General features: G+C 51.9%; 6 protein-coding genes across 6 annotated transcripts; 3 read left to right on the top strand and 3 right to left on the bottom strand.

Annotated features, from left to right (window-relative positions):
• Positions 1 to 208: 208 nt before the first annotated feature.
• On the top strand, positions 209 to 1,755 carry PHYSODRAFT_534103 (hypothetical protein; the record flags this gene model as incomplete). Its single annotated transcript, XM_009540722.1, has 5 exons — positions 209 to 514; positions 620 to 891; positions 957 to 1,056; positions 1,093 to 1,228; positions 1,316 to 1,755. 5 exons carry the CDS (start codon positions 209 to 211, stop codon positions 1,753 to 1,755), a joined length of 1,254 nt encoding a protein of 417 aa, XP_009539017.1.
• Positions 1,756 to 4,770: 3,015 nt separating this feature from the next.
• Positions 4,771 to 6,766, bottom strand: PHYSODRAFT_307745 (hypothetical protein; the record flags this gene model as incomplete). Its single annotated transcript, XM_009540721.1, has 4 exons — positions 4,771 to 4,854; positions 4,922 to 6,172; positions 6,264 to 6,332; positions 6,410 to 6,766. The coding sequence occupies 4 exons, from the start codon at positions 6,764 to 6,766 to the stop codon at positions 4,771 to 4,773; spliced, it is 1,761 nt and encodes a 586-aa protein (XP_009539016.1).
• A 392-nt stretch (positions 6,767 to 7,158) lies between these two features.
• PHYSODRAFT_320131 (hypothetical protein) lies at positions 7,159 to 9,367 on the bottom strand (the record flags this gene model as incomplete). The annotated part of the gene is made up of 8 exons (XM_009540720.1): positions 7,159 to 7,562; positions 7,586 to 7,905; positions 7,976 to 8,044; positions 8,144 to 8,382; positions 8,575 to 8,717; positions 8,971 to 9,079; positions 9,150 to 9,201; positions 9,288 to 9,367. The coding sequence occupies 8 exons, from the start codon at positions 9,365 to 9,367 to the stop codon at positions 7,159 to 7,161; spliced, it is 1,416 nt and encodes a 471-aa protein (XP_009539015.1).
• Positions 9,368 to 10,123: 756 nt separating this feature from the next.
• PHYSODRAFT_566508 (hypothetical protein) lies at positions 10,124 to 11,817 on the bottom strand. Its single transcript, XM_009540719.1, has 3 exons — positions 11,746 to 11,817; positions 10,413 to 11,663; positions 10,124 to 10,346 (listed from the first exon to the last, which is right to left on the bottom strand). The coding sequence occupies exons 1-3, from the start codon at positions 11,788 to 11,790 to the stop codon at positions 10,263 to 10,265; spliced, it is 1,380 nt and encodes a 459-aa protein (XP_009539014.1). The 5' UTR covers positions 11,791 to 11,817; the 3' UTR covers positions 10,124 to 10,262.
• Positions 11,818 to 13,502: 1,685 nt separating this feature from the next.
• PHYSODRAFT_307742 (hypothetical protein) lies at positions 13,503 to 14,132 on the top strand (the record flags this gene model as incomplete). Its single annotated transcript, XM_009540718.1, has 3 exons — positions 13,503 to 13,601; positions 13,654 to 14,027; positions 14,063 to 14,132. The coding sequence occupies 3 exons, from the start codon at positions 13,503 to 13,505 to the stop codon at positions 14,130 to 14,132; spliced, it is 543 nt and encodes a 180-aa protein (XP_009539013.1).
• A 97-nt stretch (positions 14,133 to 14,229) lies between these two features.
• PHYSODRAFT_380534 (hypothetical protein) lies at positions 14,230 to 16,923 on the top strand (the record flags this gene model as incomplete). The annotated part of the gene is made up of 2 exons (XM_009540717.1): positions 14,230 to 14,439; positions 16,786 to 16,923. Coding segments are annotated over 2 exons (348 nt in total), but the record flags the coding sequence as incomplete, so codon positions are not given.
• Between the last annotated feature and the right edge of the window lie 433 nt (positions 16,924 to 17,356).

The raw sequence follows: 17,356 nt of genomic DNA, 5'->3' as shown, positions 1-17,356 counted from the left end.
CCAGCCCACGCTCGTGGAGACGTACACCAAGCACACGGAGACGGACATCACGCTGGAGCACGAGATCTTCGTCAAGGACGACGGCGCCACGGACATGGAGGTGGACGACATGGGGGACAATTCTCAGAGGCGTCCAGGCAGTGTGGACGGATCCACGGGCGGCTCGCCGTCCTCCCCGCGCAGTCGCAACTTGACGGTGGACACGGAAATGTCCACCGCCGGGACCGAGACCTCTGCAACAGCATTGTCCGCTGAGGAAAGGACCCAACTGATGCAGTCCGACGCCATGGAGGCGTTCCTGAACAAGGCCTCGCGTGTCATTGAGCGCGTGCTGAACACGTCCAGCAAGTACGATATTATGATCGACTACGGCGCGGACGTGGAGCAGGACAGCGTCGTGGAGGAAGCCATCGAGTCGCTCAAGCAGCAGCTCGTCTTTGCGGACGAGAAGTGGTCCAAGCACCGCGCTGTCACGGATGTGGACGTGTCCCCGTTCTACCCGGAGCTCACGCTCGTGGCGTACACTGCGCGCGACTTCTTGGAGGAGGAAGACAAGGACGATGGGATGACGTCTCAATGGGACACGATGGGCAATTCCGCGACTGCGGCACTGACCGAGGTGGCGTCAATCACGGAAGGCGTGGTGCTCTTGTGGTCGACGGCACTGCCTGGCCGGCCAGAGTACCGGTTTACTTGCCATTCACAGGTTACTGCCGCCTGCTTTAACCCGTTCGATCGTCATATGATCATTGGCGGCACGTACTCTGGACAGATCGTAATTTGGGACACCCGAGCGAAGAGCGCTCCAGTTCAGAAGACTGCGCTGTCAGCATTCAGCCACACACATCCGATCTACGCCATGGCGGTTGCCGGCACGAAGACCTCGTACACGTAAGTGCATCGCTTCGGAGACCTACATACTTCAACTTGCAAACTAACACTCGTCTATTCTGTAGCCTGATTTCAGCGAGTACGGATGGCCGCGTATGCGTGTGGGACATTGACCACCTGCAAAAGCCGCTGGATATGCTGGACCTTCGCATTTCGCTCTCCATCGTGTCCAATTACACCTCTGTCAACACCTCCGACAAGAAGATGGAAGCATCGGTGACATCGTTTGCGGTTTTAGGCAAGGAAATCAAGGAGCTGTTCATCGGTACGGAGGCCGGTAAATTGTACTCGACAAAGGTCGACCAGCAGAAGAACAAACCTGGAGCTGCCGACGATAGTTCCAGTGATCCTGACAAGAAGAACAGGAGCAGCCTTCTCGGAAGCAGCACTGGAGAGCTGGTCCGCGAGGTTATCGTTGACGCAGTCTCGAAGGAAGGCTCTCATTTCGGTCCAGTCACAGCGATGCACTTCAACCCGCTGTTGCCGATGCACCGTGACAGCCTTTTGCTTACGTGCTCGCTGGACTCGACGGTCAAGCTATGGAGTATCGAGCACCCAGACTCCCCAGTTCTGTCATTCGAGCCGTCGAGCGAATACATTAGCGATGTGCGATGGTCGTCCGTGCATCCCGCGTTGTTTGCGGTTGCCGACAGCAGCGGCACCGTCAGTATCTGGAACATCCTGAAGGACGTTGAGGTGCCCGCTGTTTCTGAGAACATCAGCAAGAAGTCTCTGAACAAGGTTCGATGGAGCGCCGACGGAAGAAGTGTGATTACGGGCGATGCCGACGGAAAGTCCTTCATCTACGAAGTGCCCGCTGATGTACGTTATCTTCTCCACTCTTGCTGTCCTTGTTCACCATAGCTGACTTGGTTTTTGTTATGTAATTCTAGATCGCACTTCCTCAACCCGACGACTTGTCTCTCCTGGAGGGCAAGGTGGCTACCTCAATCGCGGCAGCAGCGCTCTCCAAGCCATAAACACATTCTTAGTAGACAAGTAGATGCCAAATTGGCTTGAAGGGAAATTTGAAGTCGATTGTTTTGAGTTCACCGATCATATCTGTGTTTGTTGCGAGCGTTGGACGCAGAGCAAAGCGAATTCCTTATAACAGTTACCCGATCGAACCCCTTCAATATACTACCTCTGAGCGGAAAACAACGCACCTAGCCAATCAGATTGCATCCTGTTCAGAACGATACCCTTGTAAATCCGATCGTTTGAATTGCGAATCTCTCGCCCATTTTTCTGGACCGCACAACTTCCTCTAGTGCTCATTCGAAGATCTACAGCCTCCCGCTCAAGACGCAGCCTCCTGTTCAAGACGCACTCTCCTGCCCATGAAGCAAGCAATCGATGAAGAACGGCAAGCCGTTTGAGAGACGCTGCTCCTTCGCAGCACCAGAGGTGTGCTGAGCCCTGGGGACATTGTCCAGACTGCAGCACACTTTCACTTAAGCCGTTTCGTCGTCGCGCGCATTTGGGAGAGAGGGATTAGTTCGATGGGCGACCGCGTCGCTGCAGTTGTCAAGTCAAGAAAGAGTGTGCGTGGCAGAAAGAAGCTAGACCGAGCAGTCCTCTGCGAGCATGTGTCAGCCATGCCCGTCAACGAGCGTGAGAACCACCGCACGATCCAACAGGCGTCGAATACAAGTTCCTATCTTGTCCAACAGTTGATCAAGGAGGGCTACATGAGGCGGGCCCTGAGGCACACACGTCCCCTGCTTACGGCATCGCATAGGGTGGCGCGCCTGAAGTTCGCCGTGAACCACGTGAAGCTAAACGGAGACGGGCAGTACTATTTCGACCCAATGTTCGACGTAGTCCACATTGACGAGAAGTGGTTCTACGTCAAAAGATCGGCTAGCGTGTGTACGTGCTGACGGGCAAGGACGGCACACCCCTGGAAGAAGCTCCCGTACAGTACGTTCAAAGCAAGCGTCACATCAAGAAGGTGATGTTCGTGTGCGCCGTGGCGCTGCCACGCGGCGACTGGGACGGCAAGATAGAGCTTTGGCCTGTCGTGGAAACCTACATTACACAACGCTGGAGTGTAATGTAGGTATCCACGACAGTAGGACGCTGAAGTGCTCGCTGCTGGACGCGCCGACGGATGGAATATCCGACTCAAGAACCAACCTGCCCAAAGCCCAGATCTCAATTGCCTGGATCTCGGCTACTTCTGCAGCATACAGTCTCTCCAGTCTCACACCAGCCCACGGACCACGGGGGATCTCATCAAGGAAGTTGAGCTCGCGTTTGCAGAGACTACGGTAGAGACTCTCAACAAGACATTCTTAACGCTGCAACTTGTCATGAAGGAGATCATGACCAACGAAGGGCGCAACAACTACCGGCTCACGCACATGCACAAGGACACGCTGATCAATGCTGGCCAACTCCCCACCACTCTGATGTGTGCTGCCGAGATCCTCTTCAGCGCTCACTGCGCAGCTTCGTGCTGCCCAACCTCGTCCGGTTAGTTGTGCTGGGCAACGTCCCTCCCCACCGCAGCTGATACCCCAGCACCAGCCCTCGCTACTACCCTCTGCATTTGAGACTTCAGACCTGGATCTTTTTCTTTTGTAGGGCACTTCATCAAACCTCTGCAAATCCTATATCGGTTATCAAAAACGAGGCGGAGCCATGCGCAAATATTTTTTGAAGGTGCATTATTTTCAGCACAGAGGTAGTAGGCAACCCGGAGCGTTGCTCCGGGAGGGTACACAGGTCGACGAATAGTTTCATGGACGATGATAACGGATAATAATTGAGTAAATCCCAAAGTTGTTTTGTTTTTAATCCTTAAAAGCACTACCAGCCCAACTCTCTAGTTGATTCTAACGTGGGCATCTACTGCGGCTGCTTCGCAGCCGCAGCATCTGCCCGAGAATGCGTAATTGAACAAATAGTTGCGCACATCGAAGTGCATCGATACGGAAATGATGATTCAGCCAAACCTTTGTGAGGCTGGTAACGAGCAAGCCCCGCCCTTCTTGATCGTGGTGGGTTCTCAGGAACCGAAAGTCACCAATTGAGGTTGCCTGGTCTGATGAGGCCATCGGTGACATAACACCCTGGTCAGCGTCCAATGGCTGCGTTGGCGCCAGCAACGAGAGAGCTATTTCATTCATTTTGCAGGTAAGGTATACTGTGCTCATTTTTGTACTATGTTGTGTGCTAACGATCAGACGAGAGAGCTACAGTAGCGGAACGAAGGAGAGACGCATGGTGCGCTGATCTTGACCATTTAACTTGAGGATGTTAGCTCAGTGACGAGTGGGGGATAAATTGCGGAATGAGATATACGCTAATGGGCCAATTCCTTGGAAGTGGGTGCTTCAACGCAGGGCAAAAAGTCTTGTTCAAACGAACGATGCTCGTGTCACTGTCGAGTTGAGCTGATTGGTTTGGCGAGAGACACGAGGTTGGGCATCTTCGGCTAAGAGTGATTGGGTATTGAGCAGATTGACATGTAAAAAAATGCAGCCTGCAGCTAGACAAGTCATGTTGTTCATCTCCAGCTAAGCTTGGTCGATTGTGGCGCAAATTGATACGCCTTCAGCGAAGCCATGACGCTCTCATAGTGTACTAGAGCGTCCGTAAGTGTTTGAATGCAGGTTTTGGTCAATAATAAACGATTAGCATCAACCTTTGGTAAATAATGTGCATAAATCTTGGCATTTATCGACGGGTACCCGATTCCGGCAGATATTAGCTAAACATTACAATTAAGAAAGAGAGACCCGGTTTGGTACCCGGTTTTGGAAAGTTACAAGTTTTTTTCCGGGGCCAAGCACAGGTCTTCGACCTGTGAATATTACGGAGAGTAAAACTAAGTTACGAGTGAAGCTTTATCCAAAACCCAGGAGCTCTTCTTCAAGCATGAAACTCGAGCGGAAACTCCTGCGAGTTATTGTACTTGCGGCACCACCTCTCAAACGCCTCTCGGACGGGAGCCACCTAAAACAACGCAGTAAACGGGTAAGAATGCAAGAGTGATAACTGTATCGAAGCAGCGATAACTTACCAAGTTCGGCTCCTTCACGAAGACTCGAATGCAGTACTCTTCGAACTTCCGCGGACTGAACATTTCGTACGCACACTCGGGCAGACGGAAGCACCGGGCACTCGCCGTGGCGTTCTTGGAATAAAATCGAATGTGCTGGAGCGGGTCTTCCTTTCCCTTCCCGTAATGAACGCGCATGAACTCGAGGATCACGTTCTCGTTCTGATCAACAAGCGATCGGCGCTTCGAGCAACGCAAAACCTCATTCAGGAGCATGTCCTCCGTTTTCTGCTGCGAGTGATCGGTTATCGCTGTCTTGCCGACGAAGCTGTAGTACGGCTTGGAGTAGATGCGATTTAGCAGCGACCTCGCTTCTTGCAGCCCAGGTTCATCGCTCTCCTGGACTTTAAGAAGCACACGATCATCAAAGTGCTGGTAAGCCTCCATCGAGCTCATTATCTCCGAAATGCGCTTTCCTTTGATCTTCAAATGATCATTTGCCGAGATCAGAAGATCACATAACATGTAATCGATCGCACGAACGCCTTTGTGCTGATATACAGACTGATGAAGCTCGTAGCGAGTCCGAAAAGCCTGCATGATCTGCCCCGGCAGCTTCTCGGGAAAACACACCACCATATTCTCCTCAGGATCTTCGCGATCCACCAACACTCGAGCATTGCGGATCAGCAAGTCTGTATCGCACGACATTTTGGCCCCAGTATGGAGCGAGTCGCGCATGAAGTAGTCGAGCTTGTCCACGTCAAGACCGCTGTGGGCGTTATTCACGATATCGTACAGGAAGCGCTGGTTCCGGGACGGTCTGCCACATAGAACGCCGTTGGAATTGGGCAGAGGTCCACCCCAAATGAGCTCCTTGATGAAGATCACGTCCTGTTGCGTCAGTGCGTAGTCCTCAACGCAGATATTGTTCTCCGCCAGCAAGAAGTCGAACATGTCGACGGAGCCCTGCTCGTGCGACCACTTGAAGGACTCGCTGATGAGCTTCTTCTTGCGCAGTTGATCAAGGAACAACCCGTCAAAGACGTGGCTGAACGGCCCGTGGCCAAGGTCGTGGCACAAGCCCGCGATCTTGATACACAGTATGTCTTCCTTTGTAATGGGCAACCATGGCTGGTGCGAGCGAATGCTCTCCATCATCTTCTCAGCGAGGTAGGCCACGCCAAGGCAGTGCTCGAAGCGGGAGTGCGTGGCTCCAATGTAAACATGGTTGGCAGCCCCAAGCTGATGCAGATTACGAAGCCTCTGGAACTGCCACCATCGCAACAGCAAACAACAAATACAAGTCAGCGGGCTTCATCGTCCAGCCTCAGAATGCATCTCATAGTATTCCATACTGTACCTGCAACGTATCAATGATCTTCATGCAGATCGGCTCGAACGTCATCAACCCATGTACGCTGTCCATGATCTGCAGCAAAAACACGACAAATGTTAAACAGATCTGCACCATTCCAATAACGTGAGTAAAAGATCTCCTGCTCGTACTTCTTTTCGCTCGTTCAACTTCAACGTGTCCTTCTGCTGCTTCATCTCCTGCGTCTTGAGCACGTGGCTCCACTCCGCCGTCTTAACTCTGTCTATTTCCATCTCCACCTGCATCCCTAGAGAAGCAGAAGCACCAGTGCAGACGCCCCTTTCCTCAGCACTCAGCGCGTCCTCCTGCGACGAGAACAAGTCCGCATCCGTTAAGGTACCGGCGTCGTCCGAGGGCGCCTCGCTGGGCGTCGACTGCAGCACCGACACGTCAGTGGCGTCCTGTAGCTTCTGTCGCTTGGCTGGCGGCTGGCGCTGCCGCCTGTAGGCCGCCCAGAGCGTGTCCTGCTTCCTGCTGCTGCTGCTCATGGCGAGTGCGGAATGCGGAATGGGGAAAGGGTGCGCAAGTTTCCTTTCGTACTTAGTGCGGAAATGACAATCACTCTCACAGTTGACTTGGGTTTTGTATTGGATCTTGCTGCTGGACGATTCGAAAAGGCAACTTCCACGGAATCCAAGGTGCTTCTAGCAGTTCTCGCTCACTTGACGTGCATTCTTGGTATCTTATGCCTGCCAGCTCTGAGCTTTTTCCGTACGAATACCGGGTTCGATCCTCTCTGGCTTAACTGAAAGCTCGGCAGTGCATCTAAACCATGCCCAAGGCACGTAGTGGTGGGTGGGCTGAAGTCTTCTCATCGAGCGTAAGGGTCACCAGCCTTCTACCAACTTCGACCGTGATATACATGTACTATTACCATGATTTAGCCCGCACCACATCCGAGCCACGCTTCTTCAACAACATCGCAAGGCGGGCCCACATTCCTTTGAATCTGCACCTTGCGTAGGCGCACGTAGTCGTCATTGACCACACACATTAACGCTTGTAGGCGGAAGTTGATGCAGATGCCAAACTTGCCGCTGTTGGGAGGAAACTCACAGCGTCGGTAAGGAACCCCGCCACAGACTTCTATTTGAGACTGAGAAAGGAAATCCACGATCTTGGCCTTGTCGAAGCCTGAGCGAATGCACAAGGTTGCGTTAAACCTCTCGAGAACTCTTTGAGTAGCTAGAGTAGGTAGAGGTGATTTTTCATCAAGGCACGGAGAGGGCGGAACTTCGAACACAGAGTTCCCGGCGCAAAACCAATCGGCCGGATTGCAGGTACCTCTAAACCCATTACTTAAGTACAGCAAATGGGGCATATACCGGCGATCACGAAGTCCTCGACATTCTCCAGTTTTTCGAAATCAGGGATAATTTGGAGCGATTCCATATACGACACCGTGATGTGTCGTAGCCTTGGTACTTGGTCTAGTGACGGAATTTCTCTGACGAGATGTAGAGTGGCAAGGGTCAAGCTACGGAGGTTTGGTACACCACTAAGTGCTGGAAGCCGCAGCAGCTTTGGATGCATACCTAGATGGATCATTTGGAGGGACGGCATATTGCTGAATAAATCTTCAGGCAAATAGGTTAAGCTCGGGCGTAGCTGCTTCCCTTGAATATGCCTACAACAGTTTAGATACTTCTTGTCAGGGGAGACCTTTCAAGAAGCACGCACACCTACGCATTGCGTACAGGAATTGGAGCTGTGTCCACTCTGTCGCCCAGTCAGGAAGTGCCTTCGTTTCTGTGTAGACCATCGAGCTATATATCACACGAAATGGAGGATGTGAATACTGGAATTCCTTCTAAGCTATGATGTGTCAGAGGGTCTACGTGGCAGGGATCGGATCAAGCACTTACAGATATTGAAGATTTTTGCACGTCTGCAGTTCTTCCGGCCAGTCCGGGAGAGCACGATTGACAAGCTGCAAGTTCTGCAGCTTACCTGCAGCCGATAATGCTTTGACTTTGTCATACACGTTCACAGGATTGATCCATTCTTCGAAGGTCTGCGGTGTGCGGTAAATGTCCACGAGTATTCGACATGGACACACCTCACCTGTCTTCCAATGATACGCATATACCACGCACTCTGGATACTGTGCGCAGGCCGCTTGAGAGCTGGTCACTGCGCCTTGTGTATACACTACAACTGCAGCTCCACATGCAACGAAGATCGCTGCAAAGATTCTAGGTATACGGCGTTGTAGCCGGAAAATTTCAGCCAGCGTTTCCCACGTCGATCGTCTTGATTTTTGTAGCCGTGAGGTCTCCCTCATAAGGTCAATGACGGTGAGAAAGCGTAGGCAAAACGAAAAGTTCATGCTGAGGTGCAGTACTAGGTCAGAGTATGACAGGACCCGTAGTGAGTTCAAGCTTGTGCTGAATAGGGATCGCTCAGCTGGATCGACGAACAGCCAAGCGCGACTCAAAACTTCCCGGTGGTAGAATTTCAATATTCATGCTGAAGAGCTCGCGGTCAAAATGATAATTGTTAGCGCTGTACAGCAGCACTAGGATCGGGTATAGAATAGCGGCGATCAAGTCGAAGCTATAACAACGTTATGAGATGTGCATTAGAGCTCATTCAATACCAAGTAATAGTAACCATCGACGTACAATGAATCGACGAGAATTTCATGAAGCGCCGACTGGTGACCAAAGAGGATGGTGGCTGCGACTGACACACAGGAAGATGGCGTATCCCAAGACCAACAGCTTGGCTGATCCGTCTTGGAGTAGCTCACTCAGCATGATACTTTGCAGGGTCAGATCACCTATCTTTTGCAGTAAATTCTGTGATGCAAACAGCGCACAGTGTTAGTGGTCGATCCCTTTGCCCAGACGCAACCACGGGGATGCTTACCCAAAATTTACGGTACTTCCCGCGAATTCCACCAACATCACCCCAATATGCACTGGCGCGGTGATAAATGACACAAAGAACATTGGTCCGCCCTGATGACAGACGAGTTCGGTATGAATATCCATATCTGCACGATACCAGTTTGTCAAGATCTTAAGGCTGTAGTCTGGGTCTACAATCAGCCAGAACTGTCCGTCTTCAAACTCAGCCGTATTCATCAGATTATTCGCCGTTGCATTTGGCACAATCGCCAGCACGACTAGCCACGTTGTTCACAATATTGAGATGAGAACGATGATCACAAGCACCAGACCAAACATTCCAAACGCGTCCCAGAAGCTGATTGCTCAAGCTCTCGAAAGGAGAGCGAATTGATCCTTTTGAGGGAGCCGACAGCAGGTAAAACTTGATTGCTTTTGGCGACGTACTAGACGTTAGTGGTGCTAGGAGAGCACGTAAATTCAGGTGCCGAAGCCATCTTGCATTCACGTAAGAGTTGAAGAAACGCTAGTGGTCGTGCTGGTGCAATGTGAGTTGACTGAAAATATCGAGTGGCAGTGTGATACCAAGGATAGAGTCCGTCATGGCTAAATTGGCATGACATGGGCTGTTCCGTGGATGCGCTGGCATCCGTTACCCACTTTGTAGTGAAATACTTCGTTTAAAAAAAATGGAACACATGGTATATTTAAAAAATAAAGTAAAAGTTTCAGCAATACATTACTGAGCGACGAATCAAGATGTAAAACAGGAGGGATGTCAGTAATTGCGCTGCTGATGAGTTACGTGTTACTCTTTGGCACCTGTGTTGTATTTGAATTCCTTACCGAAAGGCGCTACCACCTCCGGGTCTTCGCTACAGTGCTATCACACCCTGGTGCATCCCCATAGAGAAAGATGGTGAGCTGGTATGGTAGCAATCGTGAAGTGAAGGGCGAGGACGAACTGTCCCGATAGTAATACACTCTCCGGAGGGAGAATACAAACAGTCCTTTTCTCGTATTTTTGCGTTAGCGACTAGCCTTTTTGTTGTATAGATCTGAAAGCAATCGAAGTACAAAGGTTTCTTACCTTCTTTCCCAAATCTATCATGTATCCACACAATATATTCGGCTACGTCTGAAATTCAACCGGATACACTTGCGAGTTGTTGAACTTATGACACCACTTTTCAAACGCCTCTCGAACAGGTGTCACCTACAAGAAAATAACACAGCGTCAGTTTTCGACCTTCCAATCCCCGAGCCTACACCAAATACTTACCAGGCAGGACTCCTTCACGAAGACTCGAATAGAATATTCGTCAAACTTCCGCGGACTGAACATTTCGTACGCACACTCGGGCAAGCGGAAGCATCTGGCGCTCGCAGTAGCATTCTTCGAGTAGAAGCGAACGTGCTGGAGCGGATCTTCCCTCCCTTTGCCGTAATGAACGTACATAAACTCCAAAATCACGTTATCCTTCTCGTGGACAAGCGCCCGACTTGTAGAGCATCGCAGCACTTCGTCCAGCAACATGTCCTCCGATTTGTGTTGTGAATGATTGGTAATCGCAGTCTTGCCGACGAAGTTGTAGTACGGCTTGGTATAAATTCGCTTCAGCAGTGCCTTCGCCTCTTGTAACTCGGGTTCATCGCTCTCCTGGACTTTCAATAGCACACGGTCATCGAAGTGCTGGTAAGCCTCCATGCAGGTCATGATCTCCGAGATGCGCTTTCCCTTAATCTTCAAGTGGTCGTTCGCTGAGACCAAGATATCGCACAGCATATAGTCGATCGCGCGGACTCCTTTGTGCTGGTAGACAGATTGATGAAACTCAAAGCGAGTGCGGAAAACCTGCATGATCTGTCCCGGCAGCTTCTCGGGAAAACACACCACCATATTCTCCTCAGGATCTTCGCGATCCACCAACACTCGAGCATTGCGGATCAGCAAGTCTGTATCGCACGACATTTTGGCCCCAGTATGGAGCGAGTCGCGCATGAAGTAGTCGAGCTTGTCCACGTCAAGACCGCTGTGGGCGTTATTCACGATATCGTACAGGAAGCGCTGGTTCCGGGACGGTCTGCCACATAGAACGCCGTTGGAATTGGGCAGAGGTCCACCCCAAATGAGCTCCTTGATGAAGATCACGTCCTGTTGCGTCAGTGCGTAGTCCTCAACGCAGATATTGTTCTCCGCCAGCAAGAAGTCGAACATGTCGACGGAGCCCTGCTCGTGCGACCACTTGAAGGACTCGCTGATGAGCTTCTTCTTGCGCAGTTGATCAAGGAACAACCCGTCAAAGACGTGGCTGAACGGCCCGTGGCCAAGGTCGTGGCACAAGCCCGCGATCTTGATACACAGTATGTCTTCATTTGTAATGGGCAGCCATGGCTGGTGCGAGCGAATGCTCTCCATCATCTTCTCAGCGAGGTAGGCCACGCCAAGGCAGTGCTCGAAGCGGGAGTGCGTGGCTCCAATGTACACGAAGCTCGCTGGACCGAGCTGGTGCAGGTTCCTGAGGCGTTGAAACTAACACAAAGGACCAAAACGTCATCAGATTTTAGTGTCATTCCTACTGCTAAGGGTAACACGAACATGAGGTAGGACGTACTTGAAGTGTGTCGATGATCCTCATACAGATCGGCTCGAACGTCATGAGCCCGTGAACACAGTCTTTAATCTGCAAATAAAATTGTAGCACCAATCAGCACGACGTGCAACACCAGCACTATCTTCTAAACGTACAGCTTTTCTCTCATGAAGCTTCAGACTCCTCGTCTGGACCTCCGTCGTACTCCCCACAATTAGTTCACTATGAGTCCAGCTCTTCTTCGCTTCTGAGCCCATGGGCGAGTCAGGACTGCCGAGGCTCGGTGCCTCCTGGGACGACAGGAACGCGTCGGTCATGCCGCCGTCGTCTTCACTCCAGCACCCATCGGCTAAAGCCTCACCAGCTTTCCTTCCAGTCTCCAGCTTCAGGCGCTTGGTTGGGGACTTCCCGAAAGTCATGGTTAACTGGTCGAGGTTCTTGTTCATGGGTGGGTGGGGTGGTCGAGATATTTCTCCTCTTTCTTCTTCTTCTCCTTCCTTCCTGGCGTAAATCGCGCAATGAATAGCGGAAGCTGCAAGCTTTTCGCCTTCACAATCCCGCAACGCAGCAACCCAACACGTTGTTTCACTTAGTGGCGTGAAATGAGGAATGTGAAGCTGATGGCGTGCGGAGAGATGGCGAGGACGAAGTTCAAAACTGACACACATGTTGCATTTCGTACCTAACGCGGTAGGTGGCGGTTATACTTAGATTTTGTATGGACTAGGCAGCTTCAACTTGTCGATTGGATCGCGGGACGGCGTTGGTAAGCTTAGCTGTCGTGAAGGACAAGCAGGTAGGCTTGCTTGTTGACGGGGCAGTCCACCTGTCCGTCTCGCTTATGACCAGAGTCTCTTCAGGATCTTGGTATCATTGTCGTCTGACGATTCGCCGTTAAAATGGTTGTCTGAGCACCAGATCGGGACGCAGCTACCTGGTACATCTGTTAGCTCGCATGATCAAGGTCGAAGAAATACTATTTTCTCACGATGCAATTCTCGTACGACAAGTGCGGTTGAAAGCGATGCGGCAAATATTATAAAGGAAAACATATTTTTAAACTGTTGTAAAAACTACAGCTACAAAGAACCTCCTAAATCGGATACACGCATTCCACGATTCTTCTTCAAGCAGCGATGCCTTCTTGTCCGCTGCTGGTCGTGCAGCTGGTGCTGCGCGACAAGCAGCAGGACGGAGCTATTGACCCCCTCTGACGCCTCATCGCCGACTACTTGGGCCCAGACAGGAACCTGCCGCTGGGTGCCGCATGCCGGTTCGAATCCACGACGCTGCTGGACTGGATGTGGGCGTGCAGCCCCACCTCAGCAACAGAGCGCTCTAGTGATTGGACGCTGCTGAATTATCTTCGGTCGGACCCTGCCTACTACCAGTATCAGTTCTGTGAATCAATAGGAATTGCTGCAGAAGACGGAGACGCAAAAGTCGTCGAGTGGTTGATGGAGCATTTCTCGGGCTGTCAAGTGCCGACGCAGCGGAAGGCGGCTGGATGGACGTCCTACAGACGCTTCTGAAGCACGACGCTGGCAGTGAATCTCCCAGTCTGAAGAAAAGAAAATTGGACACAGAAGAAGCGGAGATTATTAAGGGCCAACAGGGTGGTGGAAGCAACGTCGTGCACTGGGGAGGCCGTCTCCTGAAGGCTGCACGCAGGAGGCACTTTGACGTTGTTCGGTTCCTGTATAAGAGCACACCTCACGACCACTACGATCATATATACGGCACAATCGCAATCGCGCTGCACGCAGGATATAGTGAACATGTTGTTGCCCCCTGGCAAGTCGGCCCTCGAATACGGGAAGCTTTTGTTAGATCCCGTCCTGATTGAGCGCAGGTTCGAAGCTGGTCTACTTGATGACGTGAGTGCCACATCAGAGGCATTGGGAAAACTCGTTAAACCTGGACGCCTAGATCTCATGCAGCGCATCTGGAAGAAGGTCGAGCTTCCAGTTTGGGGCAGCAAGTGGATGGAGAACTGGGTCAACGGCGTGTAAGATGGGGAAGTTGGCTATTTTACGGTGGTTGGTGGAGCACCCGACGGGTCGAGCGGCTGTCTCCGTTTTCAAGGTGGGCGATGACTTGTTGCCCTTGTTGTACGACGCAGTTTCTCAAGGTCACCTAGATGTCATGCAGTACCTTTACGACCAAGATGTCGCTTTTGGATATGGGACCGCATTACTGTGTGCAATTCGCGGAGACAAGACGGACGCGGCCAAATGGCTGCTTGATCGCTTTCCACCAACAGAGAAGATCCCTCAGTATTGCGTCTTGGCGGAAGCTGCGAGGTATGGACGGGTCGGACTGCTCGAATATTTGCAAGGCGCGAAGTCCCTGGAAGTCCCGGGTTTTCCTGGGTCAAAGCCGTCCTCAATTCCAGAGTCGAGTACTGAATTTGCTGCGAATATCGCGGATGCGGGGGCTAACAGATATTCGTGCACCTCAGCCACAGATGACACTTCGTCTAGCTCTTGGGAATGGCTACCGACAGATGCGATGGATGACGCTGCTGGTAATGGTCAACTGGAAGCAGTGCAATGGCTCCACAAGCATCGATCCGAGGGATGCACGTCCAAGGCGATGGACGAGGCTGCCGAATTCGGACACTTAGAAGTGGTGAAATGGCTTCACTTGAATCGACCCGAAGGGTGCACGTCGTGGGCAATAGGCGCAGCTGCTGCGAATGGACGATTCGAGGTGGTCAAGTGGCTGTATGAGAATCGATCGGACAGCTTTACGCACAGCAAGGTGGTTGCTTTTGCTGGATTCCACGAGTGTACTGAGGTTGTAAAATGGCTCGTTTTGCAATCTCCGAAGTAGTCGAAGAACATAGCCATGGAAGATGCAATCACGAACGGAGATTTCGCCTTGGTTCAGTGGCTTCACACACAAGTCAAGGCTCGATGCACGGTAAAGGCAATGGTCCGTGCAGCGGAAGCAGATACTGAAATATTTGTACGCGCACCGACCCAAGGGCCCCGGCACTTCAGCGCTGTGCGATTGAAGCTGAAGGAGCGCTAGCGACTAACCATTATTGGGTTGCGTACTGGTGCCTGCACTACTTTCCGCTCCATTCTCCAAAACTGATCAAGATCTCGAGTTTTACCAGGTTTGAAACATTGCTGTTTGTACGCTGGCGCTACCCGGAAATGTTCACAACAGCGTTTGTTGCAAACATACGAGAAACGCTGAGGTCTTGAGAGGAGTTTAGCTTCATTGACAAGTGGCTCGACGCGCAGCTCTCGTGATTGAAATTTCACAGGAAATCACGAAGACGGCACGAAAAAAGCAACTCAAACCAGTTGGGGTTAAGCGTTTTGCTAATTGTTTTTATTGATTCTCTTGTTTTTAGCTTAAGCTTACCAACAGTATTGAAAAAAAACTAGCCTCGCAGAGCGGCAGGGTTGCGGCTTGATGACAATAATGAGACCCTTTTGTGGCTTGTCGGCTGTGCTTGCGTTAGTTTAATATAACTCGACAGGTTTCATACTATTTTTTTTAACAACGTAATGTCTCATTGCCTCACGACCGGTCAACAATTCGAACCTGATTCACGGCCGTTCGGCCATTCGACAATTTGCCATAAAGGCGAGCGAGCGATGCCTTCTCCGCTGCTGATCGTCGAGCTGGTGCTCCGCCAGCAGAAGGAAAGCGCTACTCTCGACCAGCTCGGCCGCCTCGTCGCCGATTACTTGGGCCCAGACCGGAACCTCTCACTGAGTGCCGCCTGCAAGCTCGGATCCACCAAGCTCCTGGGAGGGCAGCCCCACCTCCACCGCTGACCGTACTCCCCACTGGTCGCTGACCAACTATCTGCGGTCGGACCCTGCCTACTACCAGTACCAGTTCTACGATTCGGTGCGAGTTGCGGTGAAGAAGGGTGATTTACGAGTTCTGGAGTGGTTGATGGGGCATTTCTCGGGCTGTCAAGTGTCGGTGTCGATAGTGGGGGCTGCAGCAGAGGAAGGGCGACTGGATGTCTTGCAGTTACTGGCAAGCACGATGCAGCTCTTGGAAGCTCTGATACTTCAAGTCCTATCAAGAAGAGGAGAGTGGATAGCGGAGGTGACGACACCTTGTCAACTCGAGCTGTGGGCGGTGAACGTGGGGTTGGGAACGTGGTGCAGTGGAGGGGAGGCAGCATAGCGAGGGCTGCGCGTATGAAGCACTACGACGTTGTGCGCTTTCTCTACGACAAGGCCCCTCGTGATGCGTACGCTGGAGCGTTGGATGATGCAATTGAATTCCTCCTGGAGGATGGCGAGATGAACCTCGTGGAGGAGTTACTACCTCCTGGTCAATCTGTCTTGGACTATGGGAAATACTCGTCCAACCCTGATGTACTCGAGCACAGATTTGCCGCTGGTCTGTTGGACGACGAATTTGATGCTGGTATTGCTATCGAGAGGCTAGCGAGGTCTGGACGCTTGGACCTCATGAAGAAAATCTGGAAGAGCCATGAGCAAGCCACCTCGCGGGGCGACTGGATGCAGGATTGGGTGCGGGGAATGGCAACTGCGTGCCAGGCGAGGGATCTCGCTGTTTTGACATGGATGGTGGAGCACACGTCGGGTCGAGCTACTATTGCGTGCTTGAAGGAGTACCATCGAGTGCCTTGGCTGTTGTATGAAGCAGCGCGCCTAAATCTCCTTGACGTGATGCAGTTCCTCCACGACCAAGGCGCGGCTGCCGATTATGGGGGTGCCTTACTGTGTGCGATTCGTAGAGACAATACGGAGGCCGCAATTTGGCTGGTCGAACATTTTCCTCCGTCGGAGAAAATCCCCCAATACTGCGTACTGGTGGAAGCAGCGAGGTATGATCGAGTGGGAATGCTGGGGTATCTCCAGAGCTCGGAGTCACTGGAGGTACCCGGATTCCCTGGATCCAACCCGTCCTCAATTCCGCGACCGGGCACTGAGTTCTCTTTGGCTCATGGGAGCTACCAGCAACAGAAGCTCAAAACGAGTCCACTTCTCATTCGGTGAGTCTGATTGGCGCCCAACCGACGCTATGGACGACGCTGCGACCAATGGGCAGCTCGAGGCAGTGAAGTGGCTGCACGAGAATCGATCCGAAGGCTGTACGACCAAGGCGATGGACGAGGCCGCTGCAAATGGGCACTTCGAGGTGCTGAAGTGGCTTCACGCCAACCGACCCGAAGGGTGCACAACGAGCGCGATGGATAACGCGCTGCAAATGGTCGGCTAGATGTGGTGGAATGGTTGCGTGCGAATCGGTTGGAGGGCTTCTCAGAGATGGCGATTTTTCATGCTGCTTGCTACGACCATACGGAGGTTGTGAAATGGCTGATCTTACAGTGTCCAGCTATGGCAAAGAAGCTCGACATGGAGTTTATTATCCGCAACGGGAATCTCGCGTTGCTACGATGGCTTTAGGCAAACGCCAAGGTTGGCTGCTCAGTAAAAGCAATGGTCTGTGCCGCGAAGTCTGGTCGCCTGGAGATACTGAAGTTTTTGTATCCACGCCGACCGAGGGGCTTTAGCCTCAAAAGCTGTGTGCGCGTGACCCAGGAAGCTTTATCTCACGGTCATTGTCAGGTTGGGTGCTGGTGCCTGCGCCACTTCCCAGCTTTTTCTCCCAAGCCAATGAAGAT

Source organism: Phytophthora sojae (genome assembly GCF_000149755.1).
Source record: "Phytophthora sojae unplaced genomic scaffold PHYSOscaffold_16, whole genome shotgun sequence".
Taxonomy (NCBI): Eukaryota; Oomycota; class Peronosporomycetes; order Peronosporales; family Peronosporaceae; genus Phytophthora; species Phytophthora sojae.
This window is presented reverse-complemented; position numbering and strand designations above follow the sequence as displayed.

What these genes read in the sequence shown, in the direction of transcription:
- PHYSODRAFT_566508 (XM_009540719.1), bottom strand. Translation starts at nt 11,790, where the DNA reads ATGACGTTCGAGCCGATCTGTATGAGGATCATCGACACACTTCAA. An exon ending in GGATCATCGACACACTTCAA is followed by an intron (nt 11,664 to 11,745) that starts GTACGTCCTACC and finishes CCTTTGTGTTAG; the next exon opens with TTTCAACGCCTCAGGAACCT. An exon ending in TCGTGAAGGAGTCCTGCCTG is followed by an intron (nt 10,347 to 10,412) that starts GTAAGTATTTGG and finishes ATTTTCTTGTAG; the next exon opens with GTGACACCTGTTCGAGAGGC.